The sequence below is a fragment of the Crinia signifera genome, chromosome 5, assembly GCF_055691185.1.
Source record: "Crinia signifera chromosome 5, ASM5569118v1, whole genome shotgun sequence".
In the NCBI taxonomy this organism is placed as follows: Eukaryota; Metazoa; Chordata; class Amphibia; order Anura; family Myobatrachidae; genus Crinia; species Crinia signifera.
The window spans coordinates 303742055-303767836 of NC_139221.1; the positions used below are offsets into that span (position 1 = coordinate 303742055).

Below are 25782 nucleotides of genomic sequence, written 5' to 3' on the forward strand. Positions count from 1 at the left end.
GGCTCCACCTGTTCTGTGCTGTCTGGATTGTAAATTGACATTATACAGTATAGGTCGATATTGACAAAAGGTTGACACAAGCAAAAACAACATGGAAAGGTTAACATGCGTTTTTTTCATAATTTTTTGGACTTTTTCATACTTTAACCTCCACGTGGACTGTGGGAATGGTAAAGTGTGGGCCAAAGCTTGGCGAGTGTAGCGAGGGATCCGCGTGCTCCGTTGTCACCAAAAAACTAGGAAAAGGAATATAGACTTTTTTTTCTTGAGTCGACCTTTTGTCAAAGTCGACCTTGTACATCTTAATCTTTTTGGGGTCGACCTATTGATCGAGACACTGTCTAGCCTATGACACAGTGGCGTAAGTTCATCCCAGTTGTCCAGAGACCAGGTATATATTGGTCCCCCCCCCCCCCCACCACAAACACGCACACACCCTTCTAGAAAATATATATAGAGAGAGAGAACACACACACACTTCAGAACTCAGCCACAGAAGCAATATGGATGGCTTTTAATGAACTGATGTAAACTTGCAGGGGAGGAGAGGTGCCCCCTTGGGAGCAGGAGCCCAGTGGCAGATGACTCCATTGCCTCCCATAGTTCCGCCTCTGCTACATACCCCTGTCCTGCCAGCTGGGAGAATCACTTCCTATGCATGGACACTGCTATGATAAATAGGTTTTTGGTCCGGGTCATGCCACCAATAAATACTGTAGAAAACTACAGCATCTATTTAAAGGAAATAATGTGTACACTTGATAATTAATGTTTTATTTTTTTTGGAACACTGTCACCTTGTTTTGGTTAAGGGAGGGGCGCACTATTATTCCCTCCCATCACATGGCACATATTTGTTTCTAAATTGGTAAACGCTCATTGCTCAGACATTTTGCATCTGGTTATTTTTTGTAGATTAGGTATATATGAATGTATGTAATAAAATACACATGGGAACCTGCTCAAATGTCCTGTAAAGGAGATTCTCATTTCCATTCTCTGTGTAATAATTGCACAATGCCTCTTTCCTCTGTGTGTCCCCCTGTCTCCCCCCCTGTCTCTTCCCTCTGTGTCCCCCTGGTCTCTTCCCTCTGTGTATCCCCGTCTCTTCCCTCTCCTCTGTGCTTCCCCGACTCTTCCCTCTGTGTCCCCCCCCCCCCCCGTCTCTTCCTTCTGTGCCCCCCCCCCCCCATATGTCTCTTCCCTCTGTGTCCACCGTCTCTTCCCTTTGTTCCCCTCTTGGCTATTCCCTCTGAGCTCCCCCTATCTCTTCTCTCTGCCCCCCCCCCCCCCCCCCCCCTGTCTCTTCCCTCTGTGTTTCCCCTGTCTCTTCCCTTTGTGCCCCTCTTGGCTATTCTACCCCTGTCTCCTACACTGTTCTACCTGTCTCTTCCCTCTTTTTCATCCCGTCCATTCCCTCTGTGCTCCGCCTATCTCTTCCCTCTGTGTCCCCCCTGTTTGTCTGCCACACTCCCCTAGATTATAATCTGTCACAAGCAGGGTCCTCTTCCTACACTTACTGTATACCATCATCTGCTCCTCACTGACAACAATGGCACCAAACATTCGGGTGCAGTCACCTCTGGTTATTTGTGCATAATGGGGCAGATGCAACAATGTTCCGAAACAATGTAGTTCCTGTTCTGCAGTGATTTGTCTATGCAGACCCCACGTGTTACATTATAAAGGATAATGATAATGTGTACTGTCTGTGGTGATGCCCCCCACATTCTCTCATCATATGTCTCTTTCCTTCTGCAGCTAGAACATGCCAAAGCCACACAGACAGAACTGGTGCGGGAATCCATCAAGAGGAAGCAGGAGACTACTGACCTGCTCAGATGCCAGGAAGAGCTTCAAGAAAGACTCAACGAGGAGGCCAGCGCGAGAGAGCACCTTGTCCTGGAGCTCAGCAAAGCGGAAGGTATGCAATAACATGGGACGTAGCACAGATACAGGGCGCCGTTGTTCTCTGTAAGCGACCTTAGAAAAATGGTGTAAATATTTATACAGTCCACCTTTACTTCCAAAGTGTTTGAAGCAGTAATAAAACCACCACCCCCACCCTCGGCCGCGGCTAAAAATCACTAAATGAAAATGGATTTCAGATAGAGACAAAACTATTTTTGTTTTCTAAGTACCTGATGGTCAGTGAATGATACCTTCCTAGCTCCCTTCTGTCGTCATTGAAGTGGAGGTTCCAGGCTGAGGGAAGGAGGTATGTGGGGGATGTCAGAACGTATCCTCCTTTGGCCTGAGGTGCAGCACAGGAGGCATAAGCTGTACATAAGCCAGGCTCTCCCCTGCTGGCTGGGGACACTGGTTACTCCGTCTCTTCTCATTATAAGTCAAAATATAACACCAGCATACGTGTGGAATTGCTGTAGTCTGTGTGGGTGAGAATCACTTTATCACATTATAAACAATATCACTCATTTTCTCACTTCTTAGCGATGTCGTTTATAATATCGCATTATCATAGTTGCCTACCCTCCTGCATTCTGCAGGAGACTCCCTGAAATAGCAGCAATCTCCCTCTCTCCCTCATTAGTCTAGAAATCTCCCTCATATCACCTATCCTACATTACACTGTTACCTTTTTGGGGAAAAAAGGAATGAGATACAGATACATTTACATTGAATCATCAGCACAATTTCCCAGCACTTTACCAAGTATAGTAGCTCTTGCTAACTGCTTTGGGGCTCATCTACATCTCATCTACAGATTCCTCTCAGATGTAGCAGTGCACAGCCATGCTTCTAGGTGCCACATTCACAATCTCTTTTCCCAATCTCTCCATATATGGAACTAGACATGCCCTTTGGGTGGAGCATGACACGTCCCCTTAATGGGGCACTGTGCAAAATTCTAGTACCAACTATAATCTCCCTGAAACTAGTTTTCAAAAGTGGGCAAGTATGCATTATGTGTGCACTCAATGATGTTAACGATGTACACTCCCACGGAAAGTTTCTATCATGTCCCCCCTTTCCCTTCTCTGCTCTTAATATGTATACTTTAGAGCAGAGAAGGGAAAGGGGGGGCATGATAGAAACTTTCAAATATATCAAGGGTTTTAACAAGGTACAGGTGGGAGACATTCTTCACAGGAAGAGGAGCAACAGAACACGAGGACATGCACTGACACTAGAGGGAGGAAGATTCAGGGGAAATGTGAGGAAGAATTACTTCACAGAAAGAGTAGTAGATAAGTGGAATAGCCTCCCATCAGAGGTGGTAGACGCAAATACAGTAGTACAATTTAAACATGCTTGGGATAAGCATATTGATATCCTTACAAAAAAATAAGGATCAAATATGGTTTGAGGTAACATGTTTAAAAAAGGGGCAGACTAGATGGGCCAAGTGGTTCTTATCTGCCATCAAATTCTATGTTTACTTAAGGACCCCCTTCCTCATCCCTACATGTAGCTCATCCTTGACTACAGTATATTGTCAACAATGCATGTCTCTGCGGGGGCCGTACAACGAAACTGAACGATATTGTTAATGATGTTGGTCAGTGTGTATGCGATATATCGTTCTCCTAGGAGCTCTGATGATATCGCTCTGGAGCGTATCGTCTTGTGTGTATTGGGCTTTATGCTGTACCCTTATAAACCATCCTACTCCAAAGAGGCTTAGTGACCAGCCAGGGTTTTGTCATCCATGAGGGTGAACCTGTTTATCATGGAATCAGCCGTGATCAGTGAGCAACCAGAGATGCTAAAAACTTTCAGTGATACTGATTTGTCTGTCTCAGGGCAGAGCAAACTGGGAAACAAAAGCTATTGTGCTTTGTACATAGGGTTATAATGACCGTATCATATTCAGGCTGCACAGTAATACTCTTTGTGTGGTTTCTCTTCTTTCCCATGTCTGACACTGAACGATCCCTCCAGGGCCAGCTCTCCTTATAGACGGATGAGTGAATACTGTAGATCCTATAGTCCCCTCCCAATAACTTGGCTCATATTCGAGTTGACATAGAAGCAGTGAGTCTACCTGTACCGTACATATTGCTAATCCCTGTAATGTAGCATTACAGACGTTACATTACATACAGACACTGGCACCTCCCCCACCTTGCATTACTAATACCCCTTTCACACCAGAAATGCAGGGACAAACCCGGGAATTACATTCCCGGTACAAGCAGGGACATTCCCGGGTTGGAACCCTTTCAGACCAGAAAAGTCCCTGCATTTTCTGGTGTGTGAAGGGGGCGGGAAGGAGGAGGGCAGGAGGTGGGGAGGAGGCAGGATGGCGCAGGAGGTGGTGAGAATACTCACCCTGGTTGCTTGTCCTCTGTGCAGGCCGGGGATCCACACAGGCGGCGGCGCAAATGACGGGACAGGCGGCGGATGAAGATGGCGTCATCATCATCCACTGCCTGTGCAGTCATTTGTGCCCGCCGCCTGCGTGGATTCCCGGCCGGACAAGACACAGAGGACCGTCAACCCGGGTAAATATACCCTACCCCATTCACACCAGCCAGGTCCCTGGGTTGAACCCGGGAACAACCCTAGCAGGGTTGGATTGCCGGTAATTTGTCCCGGGTAAGCAGCAGTCTGATGAATATTAGTGACAACCATACACATCATTTTTAGACAACAAATTCTTCAGCTCCTCTTCCTACCCTCCTACTGGATCCCCGTATCCCCAACACCTAGCTGAACACATTAACCCTTTGAGTGTCAACATCTCTGAGATATGTGCAAAATATCCCCTATATAAATGTAAAAAAAAAAATGTTGTATAACAAAAGATTGTATTTCCTTTATATAGTAAATGTCTTAGGTCATTATGATGAATAGAATGTTTGCTTGGCAACTTTCACACCTATTTTGTCAAATCCACTTGGCACTCACAGCGTACCTCCCAACATGACCCATGCCAGGAGGGACAAACTACTCTGCTGCTGGACTTTCCTCTAAAGCCCCGTACACACGGGGGAGATATATTGCTCAGCAATATATTGCTCAGCAATATATTGCTAGCAATATATTGCTGAGCAATATATTGCCCAGTGTCTCCTTTGCATCAGCGACCAGAGATGGTCGCTGATGAAAAGGAACCACTGCTGGGGAAGCCGCAGAGGTAATTAGCTGGTCGCAGGAGCAAGCTCCTGCGACCAGCGATTACAATGGGGCAGAAAATGGGAGCGCGCACCCGGCGATTTATCGCTGGTGCGCACTCCAATCACTGGCAATATGGTCGCCTGCGACCATATTCCCAGCGATTTATAGCCCCTATCGCCCCCGTGTGTACACAGCATTACTGTACTTTATAATTGCTGTCACCTGTTTTGAACAGGGTAACTAATAAAGGTGTTTCACCACAGGTGATGGCAATCCTAAATTAAGAGGGAAGTTTAGGAGCAGAGCATTGTGTCCCTCCTGGAGAGGTTGGGAGGTATGCACAAAGGGTTAACCTGCACCAGGACCTTTATCATTAGCATCTTTATTATCTGTAGAACAGTCATGAGTGTTCCCAGGATTTCCCTTTCTTACTGGCAGAGCAGGTCACCAAAGTGATGGAATCAGGGCAGAAGCTGGCTAGGGGGAATGTATACAGTGCACCTTCTATATGACTCCTGCTTAGATATAAGACCAACGTCTGTGTTGCAGCAAGAGTTGCATTATATGTGCAGAGAATGATATAAAATGGCATTAAGACATGTTAGTATTGCATACCTCCCAACATGACCCTCTCCAGGAGCGACACAATGCTTTGTTACTGGACTTCTCCCTTAATGTATGACTACCATCACCTGTGTTGAAGCACCTTTCTTGTCATTTAACTTGTGTGAAAGAGGTATTGGCAATCATACATTTAGAGGGAAGTCCAGGATTCTGTCCCTCCTGGAGAGGGTCATGTTGGGAGGTATGGTATTACTGTAGTACAGTGGTTTCCAAACTGTGTGCCTAGGCACCCTGGGGTTCCTCGGGATGTTTGCAAGGATGCCTCAGGTTGGGAGTCCATGACCAAAATAAATTATTTATGCTTAAGGTTATAGGCAAAACCAGTGCTGGTGGCTGCCAATTATAATAGGTATGGACAGTTAGAACCACAGCGATGTTCCCCACCACATAACGGAACCCAAGGGTGACAGTTAAGCTCAATTTACTTTATTATTGGTACAGATATTCTAGGACACCTTGGTCAAGAGGTTAAGTTGAAGGACATACGATCAAGGTTGTACTGATCCCCTGCATGGCTGGAATGTCTGTATGAAATTCTCGGTATTCCAGACATGTTCCAGGCTAACACTGGAGCTGAGCGATGCTTAGGGGACTGTGCATGGGTCGGAGATGCAGTGCGCATAGTTTTGACCCTATGGTCACTCAGTTGCTGATGGGCCAGCTGATGTTCACACTGTGGTTCGGATGCGGCAGGCAGTGGGTCTGAGAAGCCTGCAGTGGGTGTGCTTTTACAAAAGAGGGTCCCACCAGAATTATCATGATGCATGCAGAACCACTGCGACCAAAGACGCAGCACCGACCTACACTGCTCCTCTGAATCAGCCCCACTGTGTACAGCACTGACGAGTAGCCAAACTCTCTCCCTACAAGATAATTAGGTACTTCTTTACTTTCACGGCGCCACTAGATTAGGACAGATAGAAAATCGCGGTCATCGCGGGCATTGAATGCACTAAAAAATCGGGTGCGACGCGATGCCCGCGATTTCCCATAGGGACCAATGTTAAATTTCTCAATGGACACGATTTTCTGTTCAATGCCTCAATTGACACGATTTTTCCATAGGAAACAATGTTAAATGGCCCACAGAGGCCAAATAGGCACCCTCAAGTTGTTAACGCCACCCCACGATCAACGTCAACCCGAAGCGTGGCGAGCGGCGGCGGTACGCGTCCTCCGACCTTTTCATGCCCTACTATCCACTAGGGCGTGGAGTGAGAATAGAATAGTGTGGCGAGCGCAGCGAGGGGACGCGGATACCTGTGAAGCCCGCGAAGGGACGCGTTTACCTGTGAAGGTATCCGCGTCCCCTCGCGGGGCTCGCTGCGCTCGCCACGCTTCCGGCTCGGTGGCTCGCTGCGCTCGCCACACTATTCTATTCTCACTCCACGCCCTAGTGGATAGTAGGGCATGAAAAGGTCGGAGGACGCGTACCGCCGCCCCTCGCGGGCTCGCTGCGCTCGCCACGCTTCGGGTTGACGTTGATCGTGGGGTGGCGTTAACAATTGTGGGGGCCATTTCACACTTGAGGGTGACTATTTGTGCTCTGTGGCCCATTTAACATTGTTTCCTATGGAAAAATCGTGTCAACTGAGGCATTGAACAGAAAATCGTGTCCATTGAGAAATTTAACATTGGTCCCTATGGGAAATCGCGGGCATCGCGTCGCACCCGATTTTTTAGTGCATTCAATGGCCGCGATGACCGCGATTTCTAGTGGCGCCGTGAAAGTAAAGAAGTACCGATAATTACTTGCTGCCTGCTTATAGCTACAGTATGTACAGGCAGAAACAAGAAATTATTTGTAGTAATCTAACCAGTACAGTGCGTCCTGGATGATTTACTTGCTTTATAATGAGTATTCTACAGTACATACTTGTTGTGTCTTGTCTTGTATATTGGACATTAATCTATCACTGATAAATCAATGTACTTAGGATGGAGACAACGCCTATATACAATTGTGGCACCCATTATATGGGCTGTAACAGTATTTATTACAATGTAGCTTATTCATTGTAGTATTAAAGGCATAATTAAAACACAAACATGTTGGTTGATTTATATCAACCCTAGAAAGTGATAACAAATCATGTTATTGTATTAACACTGGGGTATATGTATGAAGCAGTGGTAAGGGAGGGGAAGTGAGCCAGAGGAGGAGTGGCCCATGGCAACCAATCAGCTGCTCTGTGTCATTTTATTGTATGCAAATGATAGAGGTTACTTCAGTGCTGATTGTTCGCCATGAGCCACTTCTCCGGCTCACTTCTCCTCCCTTATCACTGCTTCATACATCTACCCCAATGTCTGTAAAATGGCAGTTAGAAGCTAATTGTCCAGTACTTTATCTCTCTGAACTCTATATCTTAGCAGTGTTGGATATACAGTATTTCCCCCTTTATGCTTCAGTGATGGCAACTAATGTAGGGTACACACCAGGACGACCCGCTCACGATGCACATCGTGAGCGGGTCGTCAGTGGCTCGTCCGACCCGCTCACGGTGACGCGGGGGGGCACGACCCGCTCACGATGTGCACCGTGAGCGGGTCCGATCCGATGGCGACCCGCACCCGGCTGTATGGTCGTCATTGAGATCCTACCTGCAGCAGGTAGGATCTCAATAACGACCGACCGACCCGCGGGACCGCGCATCGGATCGGTATCGGTCCACACCAGGACAGAAAAGGGCCCAATCACCACACAATCTACATCCAATTGGTCGGAATTGGATCTAGATTGAGGGGATCGGGCCCTAGTCGTCCTGTTGTGTACCCAGCATTACATGAAAAAATATAGAATATTAGGGCAGCAGAGATCCACTTGGCCCATTTAGTCTGCCTCTTTCTGGTGAGGGTATTTGGTCCTAGTGAATTGATAAGGTCCCCATACACGTATCATGTGACTTCTCGGAGGCTTGGCGCGGCATACGATTTCCCTTGAACTCCCCAGCGTCAGGATCACATACGATACAATTTGTGCAGTTCTTTTGCATACAATCTATCTTATGTGATCCTAGCCATGGCTGAGGAATCAGATTGATCCTTAAGGCAGCACTTGCTTTCCGATCCGATGCACACGGGACCAGAATTGGTGGTTAAATACATGCGATTGGATGCTTTTCACCCAATTTCTCTGCCTGATGTGTCTGAATCGGGTGAAAAGGGCCCAAATCGTATAAGTGTATGGGTAACTTTAGGCTACACAGTAGGGTGGCCAATCCCGGGATCGGGATCGGCGGGATCCCGGGATTTGGCCCCCAAAACACAGGGATTTCAATCCCGGGATTGGCGTTTCCAATCCCGGGATTTCGGGACTAGACTGCGCATGCGCAGTCTAATGCCGGGTAGCATCTGAGCATCGCTCAGACACTGGCCCTTATTCTGATCGGTGCGGATTTTTCCGCATGCGGTCGTACCGCCGATGGTTTTCGACTGCGCATGTGCAGAGGTCACTCTGCGCATGTGCAAGCGGTTTCGCCGTACGTATTCTTTAGACGCCGCACAGGGGGCGGAGATGGGCGTGAAGGGCTACTTAGCCTCATTACCCTATGCATACGCCCCGCGTTTCATGGGCGTTCCCATGCAAACGCAGGGCGTATGCATGGTAATGAAGCCGTGACGCATGTGTAGGGGGCGGGCATCTGACATCGCCGGATGTCAGCTGCCCGCCCCCATACATGATTTCATACGGACAAGTGTCCGTGTGGTCTAGGGTGGCGGGCACTGGTGGAGCGTGCGGCCCTGCATTCGATGTTCGCGACCATTGAAGGCAGGGGCTGCTCCCAAGACGGAGGAGGCGTATCCCCGTCCACTTTCATGCGGACCGCCACATATCTGCGTACGGACGGAGGTGGCGATCCGTATGGAAGGCGGGGATTCGCCTGCACGGTCCTGGCCGCATATTTATGATCTGGCCGCACCGATCAAAATAAGGGCCACTGCCCGGCTTCCCATGTACGCGGCACTGCGGCCCTGCGCAGCGTGACGAGGTCATAGGTCACGCTGCGCAGGCCACACAGGCGCACAGACAGCCTAAGCCGGCCTTACCTACATTGTCCTGGCCGCATCCTGCACGGCTCTCGGTAACCCCGCCCACCCACCTCCCGGAGAACTCGCTTACCCACCTCCCGGAGAACTCGCTTACCCATCCTACCCGGCTCCCGATGACCCCGCCCACCCACCTAGCTCCCGGCAACGTCACCATGACCAGCCACCCACCGGACTCCTGGCCGCATCTGCCCTGCCCTGTGACTGTGAGTAAACATGCGGGGCATTTTTTTTTTTAGGGAAGCCAATCCCGGGATCCCTGGAATCCCGGGATTGAGCATTTTTCAATCCCGAATCCCGGTATTGAAAAAAATGCCCCGGGATTGGCTTCCCTACTACACAGTAAGATAATGTTATGAAATTGGTTGTGCATGTCTTAGGGATAGTCCTAAAACCTGGACTGTTGGGGGTGCCTTGAGGACCTCATTTGGGAACCACTGACGTCGTAGGACTGAAGCTGAGTGGGGCAAACAGAAGGCTGTTTATTTGCTTTTATGCACAAATGAAGTTGTATTCTGATTTGTTTACTCGCATGTCCATATGACTGAGGGTGAGAGGGAAGGGGAGATCTTACTCTACAATAAATGTTCCTGTAATGCTGACACCAGACCAGTCTGTGCTCGCAGATATACCGGCCACTCGTGGTGTTACCTTCAGGCTTGTACAGATACTCGCTGGTGATCACCGCCATCTGTACTAACTAGCTTCTACCGATTGTGTACTGACCTCTGACGCTGATAGGTGCTGTGTCTTCCTTCATTGTATGGGCTTAATATAGAACGCCTTGTTTCTTTGCCACTTTCATTTGTACACAAGGCACAAGACGAGACTTGCTGTATTACAGAGGAGATTTTATTTAGTATATCTCACATACGTCTGACGGATCTTGTGTACCTCCCAATACTAGTGGATACATACCCAGGAGCAAAGCTATGGTACACTGATGCATCACCACCCCATAGTGGCTACCGTATTTTATAATCTGCACACTGGGGCAGATGTATTAAGCCTTAACAAGAGATAAATGCAAAGGTGATAAAGAGAGATAAACATCCAGCCAATCACCTCCTAACTGCCATGTTACAGGCTGTGTTTAACCCTTTCCCGACGCAGCATGTTTTTGCCTTTCTGACAGAGGCCTTTTTTTCAAATCTGACATGTATCACTTAAGTGGGGATAACTTTTTTTTGCTTTTACTTATCCCAGTGATTTTGAGATTGTTTTCCCGTGACACATTGTACTTTAAATTAGTGGTAAATTTTGGTCGATACAGTTTTTTTTTTTTTTGTGAAAAATACCAAAATGTCGTAAAAAAATGGAACATTTTGCTATTTGCAAAATGTTACATTTTCTGCTTGTGAGACAAATAATCATACCACTCAAAATAGTTAATAACTAACATAGACCATATCTAAACTTTATTTTTAAATCATTATTGCAAGCTCCTTTAATTTTTTTGGACACTAGGGGGCAGCAGAGTCTAAATTTTACACATCATACAGTTTAACGCTGCTTTTGGCTGTTCACGTTTGAACAGCCAATCGCAGCGATCGCCCATGACGGGGGGCATCGCTGCCCCCCCTGGGCAATGAGGGAGGATGTCTGCTGTCAGGGACAGCAGACATCGTCCCTCTGTCACCGCGTCTGTAGACGCGGTGGCACTTTGAAGTCATGACGTACATGTACGTCATGTGTCGGGAAGTACATCCCGGCCATGACGTACATGTACGTCAAATGTCGGGAAGGGGTTAAAAAAAAGTCAGTAATGAGCTGATTGGCTGGACGTTTATCTCTCTTTATCACCCTTGCATTTATCTCTTGTTAAGGCTTCTGCCCCACTGTTACTCATTTTGCTGCCGCTGCGGAGACCAGTTGGGTGTAATGTGTTACATCCTCTGTATTACATCAGCAACTAGGTGTATAAAGCTGATGGGGCGACGTGGTGTAGTCTGCAGAGGAAGGAATTGACTACAGGGCAGATGTGTGAGACAGATATACACCTGAACTTGCTCACAAGCAGCCTTCTGTTTGGATGAGTCTGCACATTTTTTACAGAACTTGTAGTAACAATCCCATTACACTGAATGCTGCATACACTTCATCGTACAGCGTCCTCCAGCCGATAGACACTATATATAATGTATATACACACTTACACACTCAGTATATGTCATTCTCCTAGGAGCTATTATTAGTAACATGAATGTTCTCTTTCTCTGCAGATTATATAGTGCACAGCGAGCTCCCTGACCGCCTTTCAAGTCTAATTGTTTTTGCTAATGATATGTTATTATATGTATTATTTTAATTGCTAGTTGTGACTCCTGTAAGCTGGGCAGCTGAGTAGCTGCATCCTATCCACCCCACAGCGTCTCAGTGCCACCTTATATCCGGCACCAGAATATCACCGCTTATGTTGGCTTACTGCTGGGCGTTAATGGTTTCTGGGTTTTATTATTTCTCTTCTCTAGGTGCACAGTGTACAGTACGCCTGAGTTACACACCACTTGGATCACTGAATCCTCAGCAGGATCAATGTTTCCTATAGTCACAAATACATTCATCAGTTTCCCTTATACTCTTTTTAGATTGTAGAATTTTATGAGGGAAATTTACTGTGCCTTGGAGAGAGAGTACCAGCCAATCAGCTACTGACTGCCGTGTATCAGCCAATCAGCTCCTAACAGCAGTTGAGGCCTGTACATTACATTCAGTTCAGACCAAGCTTTTCACTTTTCTCATTTGGGGGTAGATATATTAAGCTCGGTGAAGTGATAAAGTGTCTTGTTTTTATCACCGGCCAATCAGCTCCTACCTTTCATTTTTAAACCAAGCCTGTAACTTCACAGGTAGGAGATGATTGGTCGGTGATTAAAAACCAGACACTTTATCAAGTCACCACGCTTAATAAATCTGCCCCTTGGTTTCTGGAAACCGTTCTGTAACTTGGCACCACTTTAAAAAAAATCCATTGATTTTAGGGTGCTTAAGCAGAGACTGCTCAGCACACTTTGTGGCACACAAGCGTTACTGGGCCATGGGGAAATGTATCAAATATAGGGGTTTGTTTATCAATGATAAAACTCATTGTCTACGATAAATAAATGAGGCTCCAGCCCTAACCATCATGTTTGAAAAATGACAGTTGGGAGTTCATTGGCTGTAGCACCATTCATCACTTCTCACTCATTGGTAAATGAGCCCCATAGATTTTTGTATAGTTTAGAATCAAGCGTTATATTTGGTTAAGTGGGTATACCACAGCGTTTCCCTTTTCAGATTTCTTTACCTGTTGTATTCTTACATTCCAAGCAGTAAGTTGACTGTGGATGAATTGGGGGAGGCTCACAAATCTAGAGTTCAGTGGAAGCTAACGTGGGTGTCATGCTCTTATCAACCTTATCTTTACCTGTAAGACCTGTACAGTTGTGTAATGTTTTTGGTATTTGTCATCTGTAACACACAAAACTTCCTTATCAAAACCATAGAATGAAAAATGATGTAGAGAGGCCTTCAAGTGCCTGTCATTCGATTTGCCACACCTCATTTTTCTGGATTTTTAAAAAACACTTCTTATGCTGGATACGATGTGTACCCAGCACGACATCATCTCTGTTGGGACCCGTCGGGGTCGCCGGCATTGGTAAGTGCACACACACTTTCAGATGCTGGACGCGATTAGCGATGGTTAGATGTCGGGGTATGACGTAGTTACAGTATGGGGTGGGGGATCTTAGAATGTACACCCTATTTACATGAGGTGCTATCGTATGACGGAGTAGCAGGCTCGCATTAGCGATATTATCTGTCATCAACAGGGGACATCGCTAATGACATGCGGGAGTGCACCGTTAGTTATATAGTATGTACACACGAGACGGTATGCATGATAATGACCATTACCCAGGTATACAACATAGCTCTTCTCTTAGCATTACCTAGACCAGCGGTTCCCAGCCGCTGTGCCAGTGGTGGTCTGGTAATACCGCGAGAGATGCACTTCCCAACTGCCAGCATTAGAGTGTAGGGTCCAGGTAGTGCTTACACTCCTCCGCGGCCCAGTCTGTCACATGGCCCGGCGTATGCTGACGTGATATGACTCATAGGTCAGGCACGCCATGTCGCCTTCCCACCCACTTGCTAGCAGCAGCCCCAGCTTGAGTGCCAGCCATGCATACCACCACTCAGCTGAGGAAATATACTAATTATTATTAGGGGACCAGTACATTTTTGTTTATATAATTCATGTGGGAGACAGTTTGAGGAATTACCTGGGAAGCAGAACAGTGTTATCACTGTTTCCTGTATTGCTTTTACGTTTATGTAGGATCTCTTGTAGCACCATATAAATAAGGGGTAATAATAATATAGTACTTGCTGTATATGCACACATTTGAATTTAAGGTTTTGGCAAAAATGATATTCCATTATCTGTATTAAATACATGTTGGCGATGCTCAGCGTTACTTGCTGTCCGCTTATTTTGCCAGTAGCGCGGAACATCTCAAACACAATTAACATTGTTGGAGGGATTTAGTAATCTGGAAACAGTGTTTCCATAGAGGATATTGCAATAGTCTCCAGGTGTGAGAATCCTTATACAGAGTAGATCTGACAGATGGAATTCAGAGACAATGCCATAACCCTGTGGAGACTTGTCCAGCCAATATTTATCTCGGCTCGTTACCTACTCATATGATATACGTGAAGAGGTAATCGCATGCAACACAGTGCGTGGTGTACATTGAGTCCCTCTCTGGTATTGGAGTGTCAGTACAGTAATGATATGTTGTCTGTGGTCTCCTAGCACTTGTGTGTACGCGGTGTGTGTATATATCACTTGTGTGTTCTAGGTGTGTGTATATAGATCTTCCTCCTGTTATTGTACTGTGCTGGTCATCATGATTACACTTCCTATTGTCATTATTATCGGAATCGGTACATCTGTCAGAATGAACTTAGGTCGACTGGCAGGAAGGTCGACCTGACTTAAGGTCGACATGGGCCAAGGTCGACATGACTTAAGGTCGAATTTGCATAAAGGTCGACATGAGGAAGGTCGACTGGCCATAAGGGTTTTTCGCTGTTTTTTGATCCGAATGTCGACACAGTCAACATGGACACAGTTGGCAATGAGAATCGGACCCTCGCATCGCTCGCTTCGCTCGCAATGCTTCGGGCACGATGGCTCGCTTCGCTCGCCACAGCTTTAATAACCTCCTCCACGCCCTAGTGGATGGTAGGGCATGAAATACCGCCTGTCGGCTCAAAAACCAGTGAAAAACCCCATGTCGACCTTATGACCAGTCGACCTTCCTCATGTCGACCTTGGCCCATGTCGACCTTAAGTCAGGTCGACCTTCCTGCCAGTCGACCTAGTGGGGTCGACCTAATGACTGTAGACCTAAGTTCATTCAATAGATGACCGCATCCCTTATTATCACAAGGGTTCCTGTAACGCTGTAGAGAGGGGATAAAACATTTTAAAAAGTTACAGAAGTATGTTAGTTGCCGGGAAGGTTACAGATCTACATCTATATAATAATTACCTAATGTCTGTCCTGTCTTCACCATGCACGGTGGGAGCCAGACCTCCCACAGTGGCAGTGGGTACAGGACACACCACTGTGCTGAGAGCAGGACCAGTGATTGCAGCGGGGAAGGGTTGGGGGGCAGACCGAGGTGCTGATTCCCTCTACTAGAGGAGCAGGAGGAAGCTGATTTCATAGTTAGGGCCGGATGTATCAAGCTTCCAAATGTGATAAAATGGAGAGTGATAAAGCACCAGCCAATCAGCTGCTAGCTGCCATGTTACAGGCTGGGTTTGAAAAATGACAGGTAGGAGCTGGTTGTTATCAGGGATACGGTCACTAGGTCTACAAGCATTAGATGGACATGTATGAAGGTCGACATTAATGAAGGTTGTCAGGGTTATTTTAATCGACACAAGTCGGCATGGGGAGGTCAACAGTCAAAAGGTCATCCACTAGGGCGTGGTGAGAGAATAAAATAGTGTGTGCAGCGAGCCATGTAAGGGGACGCGGTGCACTTTTTTTAGTGTCCATGTCCACATTTTGACTGTTGACCTTCCCCATGTCGACCTAATGCTTATGTCCACCTAATGACCCTGTCAACCTAACCCCATGTCGACCTAGTTGATCCACACCTCACACATCGTGCAGCATGTACCCAGCATACCCCTACAAAATGGCCACCTCCGCTAGATGAGAGGTACATTTTACTAACCGTGATGTTTGTCATTTTGTAATGACAGAAATGTCTTGTAACCTCAGGTTCATGCAGAACTGTACCTGTAGTGACGTACACAGGGCCTGATTCAGAGGTGGACTCTAATCGAGTCACTTTTGTCACTTTGTACACAGCAGATCTGAGAAGATAATCCAATGTCACAGCTGCCATATTTTCAGCGGCGTAGCTACGTTTTGGGCGCCCCTCGCCGCCCATTCAAACCCCCCAATCCCCCGCAGCCTTACCTTTTGCGCTGGTCCCGGCGGCTCCGTTCGAGGACCACCACAAAATGGCCGCCCCCATACAGCAGACCGTTTCAGAGAACAGTGTGCTATATGGGGACGGCCATTTTGTGGTGGTCCTCAGCAGAAGAACGGAGCCGCCGGGACCAGCAAAATAGGTAAGCCTGTGGTGGATTGGGGGGAGGTGTAACTATAGCACCGCAGCCCCCGGCGCCCCCCATATGCGGTGCTATAGTTACGCCACTGCATCTTTTGCTGCTGTACAAAGATGCAGTATTGGACCTTTGGCCATCTCTGTGATTGGCCTGTCATAAGTCTGATGCTGTAATCAGTACGTAAGAAGATGCAGTTGCTGACACCAAGCCGCTCGTGGTTGCAGTACACATAGACGGCCCTAGGCATACTAGGCAAATGTCATGGGCATTTGGAATTTCTATGGGCATGCATTCCAAGCATAGGGCCAGCTCACATTGACAGTGGGCAGCAATGGACTAAGACATGCGTAATGTGTATAAGGTGAAGAGGTACTGTGTGGCATAGCATGAATAAGGAAAGCTTTCATTTAATTTGATTTGGTACAACTGTGTGGTCACACCCCTTCTCTGAAGGACCACATCCCTGAGTCCCAAAATGTCTAGTTATGGCTCTGTGGATGAGGATTGCTATGGGTAAAGGGTGAGGGATATTGCTGGCTGCTGCCGTGATCTGTGCTGCTGGAAGTGGGTGCTGTGCTGGGTCATGGTCAAAATATGTCGATGGGGGTGGGGAGCACCAGGCAAAATCATGCCAAGGACACTACACCCCCCATTGCCTCCCCTAAATGGTTGCTATCTGTCAGTCATCCTGCATGCGTTCTACATGAACGTGCCTGTGTTGACATCTAGGGGATTCCCACAGAACATTGTTACAGGCCATATAGCTGTATATATTGCTTTACCCAACCTGACTGTATTAATATAATTAACTGACATGTCATCTCCGGAACCTTACTGTATCTGTGAACCATGTTAAGGTTTATTGTCACACAAGGTAACACAAGGTTTTCTGAGACAAGAACCTCTTTTATCTGCTTTCATGACTGTGAGCCGCTATTTTACTTGGGTACAATAACATTTCTACAGGGAAATGGCTGCCAGTGGTCATGTTTCTATGTACTATTATAGCCTGCTGCACCCAATATATCTGGTATGGAGTGTGCCTTTAAGGATAGGAGTACCCTTGTTTTATTCAATTAGAATTAAAGGGAATCGGTACATCTGTCAGAATGAACTTAGGTCTACAGTCATTAGGTCGACCCCACTAGGTCGACTGGAAGGAAGGTCGACCTGACTTAAGGTCGACATGGGTCAAGGTTGACATGACTTAAGGTCAAATTTGCATAAAGGTCGACATGATGAAGGTCGACTGGTCATAAGGTCGACATGGGTTTTTCACGGTTTTTTTATCCGAATGTCGACACAGTCGACATGGACACAGTTGGCAATGCGAATCGGACCCTCGCTTCGCTCGCAATGCTTCGGGCACGGTGGCTCGCTACGCTCGCCACAGCTTTAATAACCTCCTCCACGTCCTAGTGGATGGTAGGGCATGAAATACCGCCTGTCGGCTCAAAAAACAGTGAAAAACCCCATGTCGACCTTATGACCCGTCGACCTTCCTCATGTCGACCTTTATGCAAATTCGACCTTAAGTCATGTCGACCTTGGCCCATGTCGACCTTAACCCCTTCCCGACATTTGACGTACATTTACGTCATGGTCGGGAAGCACTTCCCGACACATGGCGTAAATGTACGTCATGGATTTAAACTGTCACCGCGTCTATAGACGCGGTGACAGTTTCAACATGTCTGCTGTCCCTGACAGCAGACATGTCCGTGCATGCCCCGGGGGGGCTGCGATGCCGCCCCCCCGTCGGCGATCGCTGTGATTGGCTGTTCAGTGTGAACAGCCATTCACAGCGTTTTCCTGTGTCACCGGCGAATAACGTTCGCCGGTGACACGGGATCAGAGGTGATTGGTGCTGTAAAGTACAGCACCAATCACCGCGGGGTGTAAGGGTGACACTGGTGTCACCCCACCTCACCCCGCCCGCCCCCAAAGGCCGTGATTGGTCCGTCGGTCCGACGGACCAATCACAGCCAAGGAGGGGGATTTAAACTAACGGTGACTGCACTGCAGACGCCATTCCGGTCTGGAAAGCGTGCAGTGCGGTCACCGTACCCCCCTGCCGCCATACTGACCAGAATACTTGCTGCAATACTTACCTGATCGCTGCTGATTGCTTCCTGGATCCTGTTCAATAATTGTGCCTTCCTGTGAAATTGTGCTGCTGCAGTGTACTAGCTAGATAGATAGAGAGATAGAGAGATAGATAGAGAGAGATAGAGAGAGATAGAGAGAGAGAGATAGAGAGAGATAGAGAGAGATAGAGAGAGATAGAGAGAGAGATAGTGTCAGAGAGTGCTATATTTTGTGCTGCTGCAGTGTGATATAGTTATAGATAGAGAGAGAGAGAGAGAGATAGAGAGAGAGGCCTACTGACAGAGTGCTATATTTTGTGCTGCTGCAGTGTGATAGTTATAGAGAGATAGAGAGAGATAGAGAGAGAGAGATAGAGAGAGATAGAGAGAGAGATAGTGTCAGAGAGTGCTATATTTTGTGCTGCTGCAGTGTGATATAGTTATAGATAGAGAGAGAGAGAGAGAGATAGAGAGAGAGGCCTACTGACAGAGTGCTATATTTTGTGCTGCTGCAGTGTGATAGTTATAGAGAGATAGAGAGAGAAAGAGAGAGAGAGATAGAGAGAGATAGAGAGAGATAGTGACAGATTGTGCTATATATTTTTTATATAACTGACTGCTGCCCCCTCCTTTTGTGCTGATCAGTATAAATTAACTGATCAGCAACTTTTTGGGGGCGCAGGTTTTTTTTAATATATAGATATACCTGTCAGTGCTGCTGCTGCAGTGTCATAGAGTGATAGATAGTGAGAGATAGAGAGATAGAGAGAGATAGTGATAGAGAGTGCTAAATTTTGTGTCTGCTGTCCCCGCCTTTTGTGCTGATCACTATATCTGAGGTGATCAGCAACTTTTTTGGGGGTACAGAGGTTTTTTTTTTTTTATATATACCTGTCAGTTGCACCAAAGGTTGTGCACCTGCTGCACCTCACTGGTAATCAGTGTCGCATCACTGATCACCTTTTTTTTTTGTGTGTGTGCTGTGGGGTATTTTTTTAATTTTTTTTTTTACACACACTGTGATTTTGTGGGTGTCCTGTGGCCGCTGTGCGCTGATCAGTGACGTACATCACTGATCATCTCTTTCGGCACAGGGTTGATCTATTTTTTTTTTTTTTTTTGATCAAATTCCTGTTGCCTTTGAGCGCTGTTCAGTGACAGACGTTACTGACCAACATCTGTGCTCAATTTTTGGCGCAGGACCTTTTTTTTTTTAACCCCTTCCTTTTTTTTTTTTTTAACACCTTCATTTTTTTTTTTTTTTATTGGTATAAAGTATTTTTTTTTTTTTCTGCACCACATACACACTACACACTACATACCCCCCGGATTGAAATAAAGTTTGTGCCCCCCCCTACACTATACACGTGTTGAAACATTTCACTACCGGTAACACAAAAATAAAAATGGCATCCCAAATGTCCTCCCAAATGTCCTCCCAAATGTCCTCCCAATCATCCAGGAGAATGTATTCAGTGGAGGAGGCATATGCCATGCTTGCTTCTGACTCTGACACAGCCAGTGATGCAAGCGGGGAATTTGAAGGATTTGCCTTAAGCTCCTCTTCCTCCTCTGCTGATGAGGGACCCCCTCAAAGACGCCCCCGTAGATCAGCTGAGATTCCCCCCCCAATAATTGATCTAGTATGGACCCCACCACCAGACAATTTTGAGCCCCAGGTTCCTGAGTTTTTGGCCATGCCAGGAATCCAATTTGATTCCACAGGTCTCAGAGAAATTGACTTTTTCAAATTATTTTTCTCTGATGATTTTATAAATTTAATGGTGGACCAAACTAATTTATATGCCCAGCAGTTTATTGCTCAAAACCCCACGTCATCATTTGCTAGGTGGACCCCTGTAGATGCAGTAGAGATGATGACGTTTTGGGGTCTGGTGTTTCATATGGGCATAGTAAAAAAGCCAGAAATTAGGCAATATTGGAGTACAGATGTTCTGTACAGTACTCCATTTTACCGTATGGCCATGCCCCGGACTCGATTTGAGACAATTCTTAAATTCATACATTACACCGATAATGCACAGTGCCCACCCAGAGATGATCCCACCTTTGACCGGCTATTCAAAGTCAGGCCGGTCATTGATCATTTCAGTGCCAAATTTGAAGAGGTGTACATCCCTGAAAAATTTATTTGTATCGACGAGTCCCTTATACATTTTAAAGGAAGGGTTAAATTCCGCCAGTACCTTCCCAGTAAGAGGGCAAGGTATGGCATAAAAATGTATAAACTGTGTGAAAGCACCTCAGGGTACACCCACAGGTTTAGGGTTTATGAAGGGAAGGATTCAAGAATTCAACCGCCAGAATGCCCCCCCTCCCTCGTAGGTGTTAGTGGGAAAATTGTCTGGGATTTAGTGCACCCCTTCCTGGATAAAGGTTATCACCTCTATGTGGATAACTTTTACACTAGCATCCCCCTGTTTAAGGCCCTTGGTTCAAGAGGTACAGCAGCTTGCGGTACTGTGCGCAAGAACCAAAGAGGCCTCCCAAAAACGCACATTGCCCAAGTAATGAGAAGGGGTGAAAGCAGGGGAATATGCACCGAAAATATGTTGTTGGTCAAATATAAGGACAAGAGGGATGTCCTTATACTGACAACAATTCACGGAGACAGTACCACCTCCGTCCCTGTACGAGGTACCAGTACCCACACCTCAAAACCTAATTGTATCCTGGATTACAATAGGTACATGGGCGGAGTGGATCTTTCAGATCAGGTACTGAAGCCGTACAGTGCCCTGCGGAAAACAAAAATCTGGTACAAGAAGGTGGCCGTGTATATCATCCAGATGGCACTGTATAACGCTTACGTGCTATTCCGTTCTACCGGCCAGAGGGGGACATTTATGCACTTTCAAGAGGAAGTCATAAAGGGCCTAATATTTGGGAACCAGCAGGCAGAGGGCCCCAGTACTTCTAGTACTGGCCCCCGTATTGTACCAGGGCAGCATTTTCCTGATGAAATCCCCTCCACTGGAAAAAAGGGCAGGACACAAAAAAGGTGCAAAGTTTGCTATAAAAAGGGAATAAGAAAGCAAACTATTTTCCAGTGTGACACTTGCCCCGACAAACCCGGCCTATGTATAAAGGAGTGTTTTAAATTATACCACACATCTATGGAATATTAGGTTCATAATTTCACCGTGCTTCGGGGGTCTTGCTAATGCCACATAGCACCCACCATTCATTCCACCAGAATCTGAGCCGCAAAATCCAAAAATCACTCCTTCCCTTCTGAGTCCTGCCATGCACCCAACTGGTATTTTTTGGTCACATGTGAGGCATTGCCGTACTCGGGAGATATTGGGGCACAGATTTTGGGGTGCTTTTTCTCCTTCATACCTTCTGAAAATGAAAAATTTTGAGCCAGAACTGCATTTTTGTGTAAAAAATGTAATTTTTCTTTTTCACTGCCCACTTGTATCAAAATTGGTGAAACCCCTGGGGGTTTGAAATGTACACTATACCCCTAGATGAATTCCCTGAGGGGTGTAGTTTTCAAAATGGGGTGACTTGTGGGGGGGTTCCACTGTATTGGTGCTTGGGGGGTCTTGCTAATGCGACATAGCACCCACCAAAATTCCACCAGAATTTGTGCTGCAAACTCCAAATATCACTCCTTCCCTTCTGAGTCCTGCCACTTTTTGGTCACACATGAGGCATTGCCGTACTCGGGAGAAATTGGGGCACAGATTTTGGGGTGCTTTGTCTCCTTCATTCCTTGTGAAAATGAAATATTTTGAGCCAGAACTGCATTTTTGTGTAAAAAAATGTAATTTTTCATTTTCACTGCCCACTTGTATCAAAATTGGTGAAACCCCTGGGGGTTTGAAATGTACACTATACCCCTAGATGAATTCCCTGAGGGGTGTAGTTTGCAAAATGGGGTGACTTGTGGGGGGGTTTCACTGTATTGGTGCAACATAGCACCCACCATTCATTCCACCAGAATCTGTGCTGCAAAATCCAAAAATCACTCCTTCCCTTCTGAGTCCTGCCATGCACCCAACTGGTATTTTTTGGTCACATGTGAGGCATTGCCGTACTCGGGAGAAATTGGGGCACAGATTTTGGGGTGCTTTTTCTCCTTCATACCTTCTGAAAATGAAAAATTTTGAGCCAGAACTGCATTTTTGTGTAAAAAATGTAATTTTTCTTTTTCACTGCCCACTTGTATCAAAATTGGTGAAACCCCTGGGGGTTTTAAATGTACACTATACCCCTAGATGAATTCCCTGAGGGGTGTAGTTTGCAAAATGGGGTCACTTGTGGGGGGGTTCTACTGTATTGGTGCTTGGGGGGTCTTGCTAATGCGACATAGCACCCACCAAAATTCCACCAGAATCTGAGCTGCAAAATCCAAAAATCACTCCTTCCCTTTTGAGTCCTGCCATGCACCCAACTGGTATTTTTTGGTCACATGTGAGGCATTGCCGTACTCGGGAGAAATTGGGGCACAGATTTTGGGGTGCTTTTTCTCCTTCATACCTTCTGAAAATGAAAAATTTTGAGCCAGAACTGCATTTTTGTGTAAAAAATGTAATTTTTCTTTTTCACTGCCCACTTGTATCAAAATTGGTGAAACCCCTGGGGGTTTTAAATGTACACTATACCCCTAGATGAATTCCCTGAGGGGTGTAGTTTGCAAAATGGGGTCACTTGTGGGGGGGTTCTACTGTATTGGTGCTTGGGGGGTCTTGCTAATGCGACATAGCACCCACCAAAATTCCACCAGAATCTGAGCTGCAAAATCCAAAAATCACTCCTTCCCTTTTGAGTCCTGCCATGCACCCAACTGGTATTTTTTGGTCACATGTGAGGCATTGCCGTACTCGGGAGAAATTGGGGCACAGATTTTGGGGTGCTTTTTCTCCTTCATATCTTCTGAAAATGAAAAATTTTGAGCCAGAACTGCATTTTTGTGTAAAAAATGTAATTTTTCATGTTCACTGCCCACTTGTATCAAAATTGGTGAAACCCCTGGGGGTTTGAAATGTACACTATACCCCTAGATGAATTCCCTGAGGGGTGTAGTTTGCAAAATGGGGTGACTTGTGGGGGGGTTCCACTGTATTGGTGCTTGGGGGGTCTTGCTAATGCGACATAGCACCCACCAAAATTCCACCAGAATCTGAGCCACAAAATCCAAAAATCACTCCTTCCGTTCTGAGTCCTGCCATGCACCCAACTGGTATTTTTTGGTCACATGTGAGGCATTGCCGTACTCGGAAGAAATTGGGGCACATATTTTGGGGTGCTTTTTCTCCTTCATACCTTCTGAAAATGAAAAATTGTGAGCCAGAACTGCATTTTTGTGTAAAAAAATGTAATTTTTCATTTTCACTGCCCACTTGTATCAAAATTGGTGAAACCCCTGGGGGTTTGAAATGTACACTATACCCCTAGATGAATTCCCTGAGGGGTGTACTTTGCAAAATGGGGTGACTTGTGGGGGGGTTCCACTGTATTGGTGCAACATAGCACCCACCATTCATTCCACCAGAATGTGTGCTGCAAAATCCAAAAATCACTCCTTCCGTTCTGAGTCCTGCCATGCACCCAACTGGTATTTTTTGGTCACATGTGAGGCATTGCCGTACTCGGGAGATATTGGGGCACAGATTTTGGGGTGCTTTTTCTCCTTCATACCTTCTGAAAATGAAAAATTTTGAGCCAGAACTGCATTTTTGTGTAAAAAAATGTAATTTTTCTTTTTCACTGCCCACTTGTATCAAAATTGGTGAAACCCCTGGGGGTTTTAAATGTACACTATACCCCTAGATGAATTCCCTGAGGGGTGTAGTTTTCAAAATGGGGTGACTTGTGGGGGGGTTCCACTGTATTGGTGCTTGGGGGGTCTTGCTAATGCGACATAGCACCCACCAAAATTCCACCAGAATCTGAGCTGCAAAATCCAAAAATCACTCCTTCCCTTCTGAGTCCTGCCATGCACCCAACTGGTATTTTTTGGTCACATGTGAGGCATTGCCGTACTCGGGAGAAATTGGGGCACAGATTTTGGGGTGCTTTTTCTCCTTCATACCTTCTGAAAATGAAAAATTTTGAGCCAGAACTGCATTTTTGTGTAAAAAATGTAATTTTTCTTTTTCACTGCCCACTTGTATCAAAATTGGTGAAACCCCTGGGGGTTTTAAATGTACACTATACCCCTAGATGAATTCCCTGAGGGGTGTAGTTTTCAAAATGGGGTGACTTGTGGGGGGGTTCCACTGTATTGGTGCTTGGGGGGTCTTGCTAATGCGACATAGCACCCACCAAAATTCCACCAGAATCTGAGCCGCAAAATCCAAAAATCACTCCTTCCGTTCTGAGTCCTGCCATGCACCCAACTGGTATTTTTTGGTCACATGTGAGGCATTGCCGTACTCGGAAGAAATTGGGGCACATATTTTGGGGTGCTTTTTCTCCTTCATACCTTCTGAAAATGAAAAATTGTGAGCCAGAACTGCATTTTTGTGTAAAAAAATGTAATTTTTCATTTTCACTGCCCACTTGTATCAAAATTGGTGAAACCCCTGGGGGTTTGAAATGTACACTATACCCCTAGATGAATTCCCTGAGGGGTGTACTTTGCAAAATGGGGTGACTTGTGGGGGGGTTCCACTGTATTGGTGCAACATAGCACCCACCATTCATTCCACCAGAATCTGTGCTGCAAAATCCAAAAATCACTCCTTCCCTTCTGAGTCCTGCCATGCACCCAACTGGTATTTTTTGGTCACATGTGAGGCATTGCCGTACTCGGGAGAAATTGGGGCACAGATTTTGGGGTGCTTTTTCTCCTTCATACCTTCTGAAAATGAAAAATTTTGAGCCAGAACTGCATTTTTGTGTAAAAAAATGTAATTTTTCATTTTCACTGCCCACTTGTATCAAAATTGGTGAAACCCCTGGGGGTTTGAAATGTACACTATACCCCTAGATGAATTCCCTGAGGGGTGTAGTTTGCAAAATGGGGTGACTTGTGGGGGGGTTCCACTGTATTGGTGCTTGGGGGGTCTTGCTAATGCGACATAGCACCCACCAAAATTCCACCAGAATCTGAGCTGCAAAATCCAAAAATCACTCCTTCCCTTTTGAGTCCTGCCATGCACCCAACTGGTATTTTTTGGTCACATGTGAGGCATTGCTGTACTCGGGAGAAATTGGGGCACAGATTTTAGGGTGCTTTGTCTCCTTCATACCTTCTGAAAATGACAAATTTGGAGCCAGAACTGCATTTTTGTGTAAAAAAAATAATTTTTCATTTTC

At 46.2% G+C, this 25782-nt stretch overlaps 1 protein-coding gene across 1 annotated transcript in view; it reads left to right on the forward strand.

Moving 5' to 3' along the window:
* The window catches only part of AKAP9 (A-kinase anchoring protein 9), a 229317-nt gene that overhangs the window by 140346 nt on the left and 63189 nt on the right, over positions 1-25782 (forward strand). The window contains exon 25 of the mRNA XM_083145245.1: positions 1762-1924. Coding sequence (XP_083001371.1) covers positions 1762-1924 — 163 coding nt within the window. The remainder of the gene's footprint in view (positions 1-1761; positions 1925-25782) is intronic.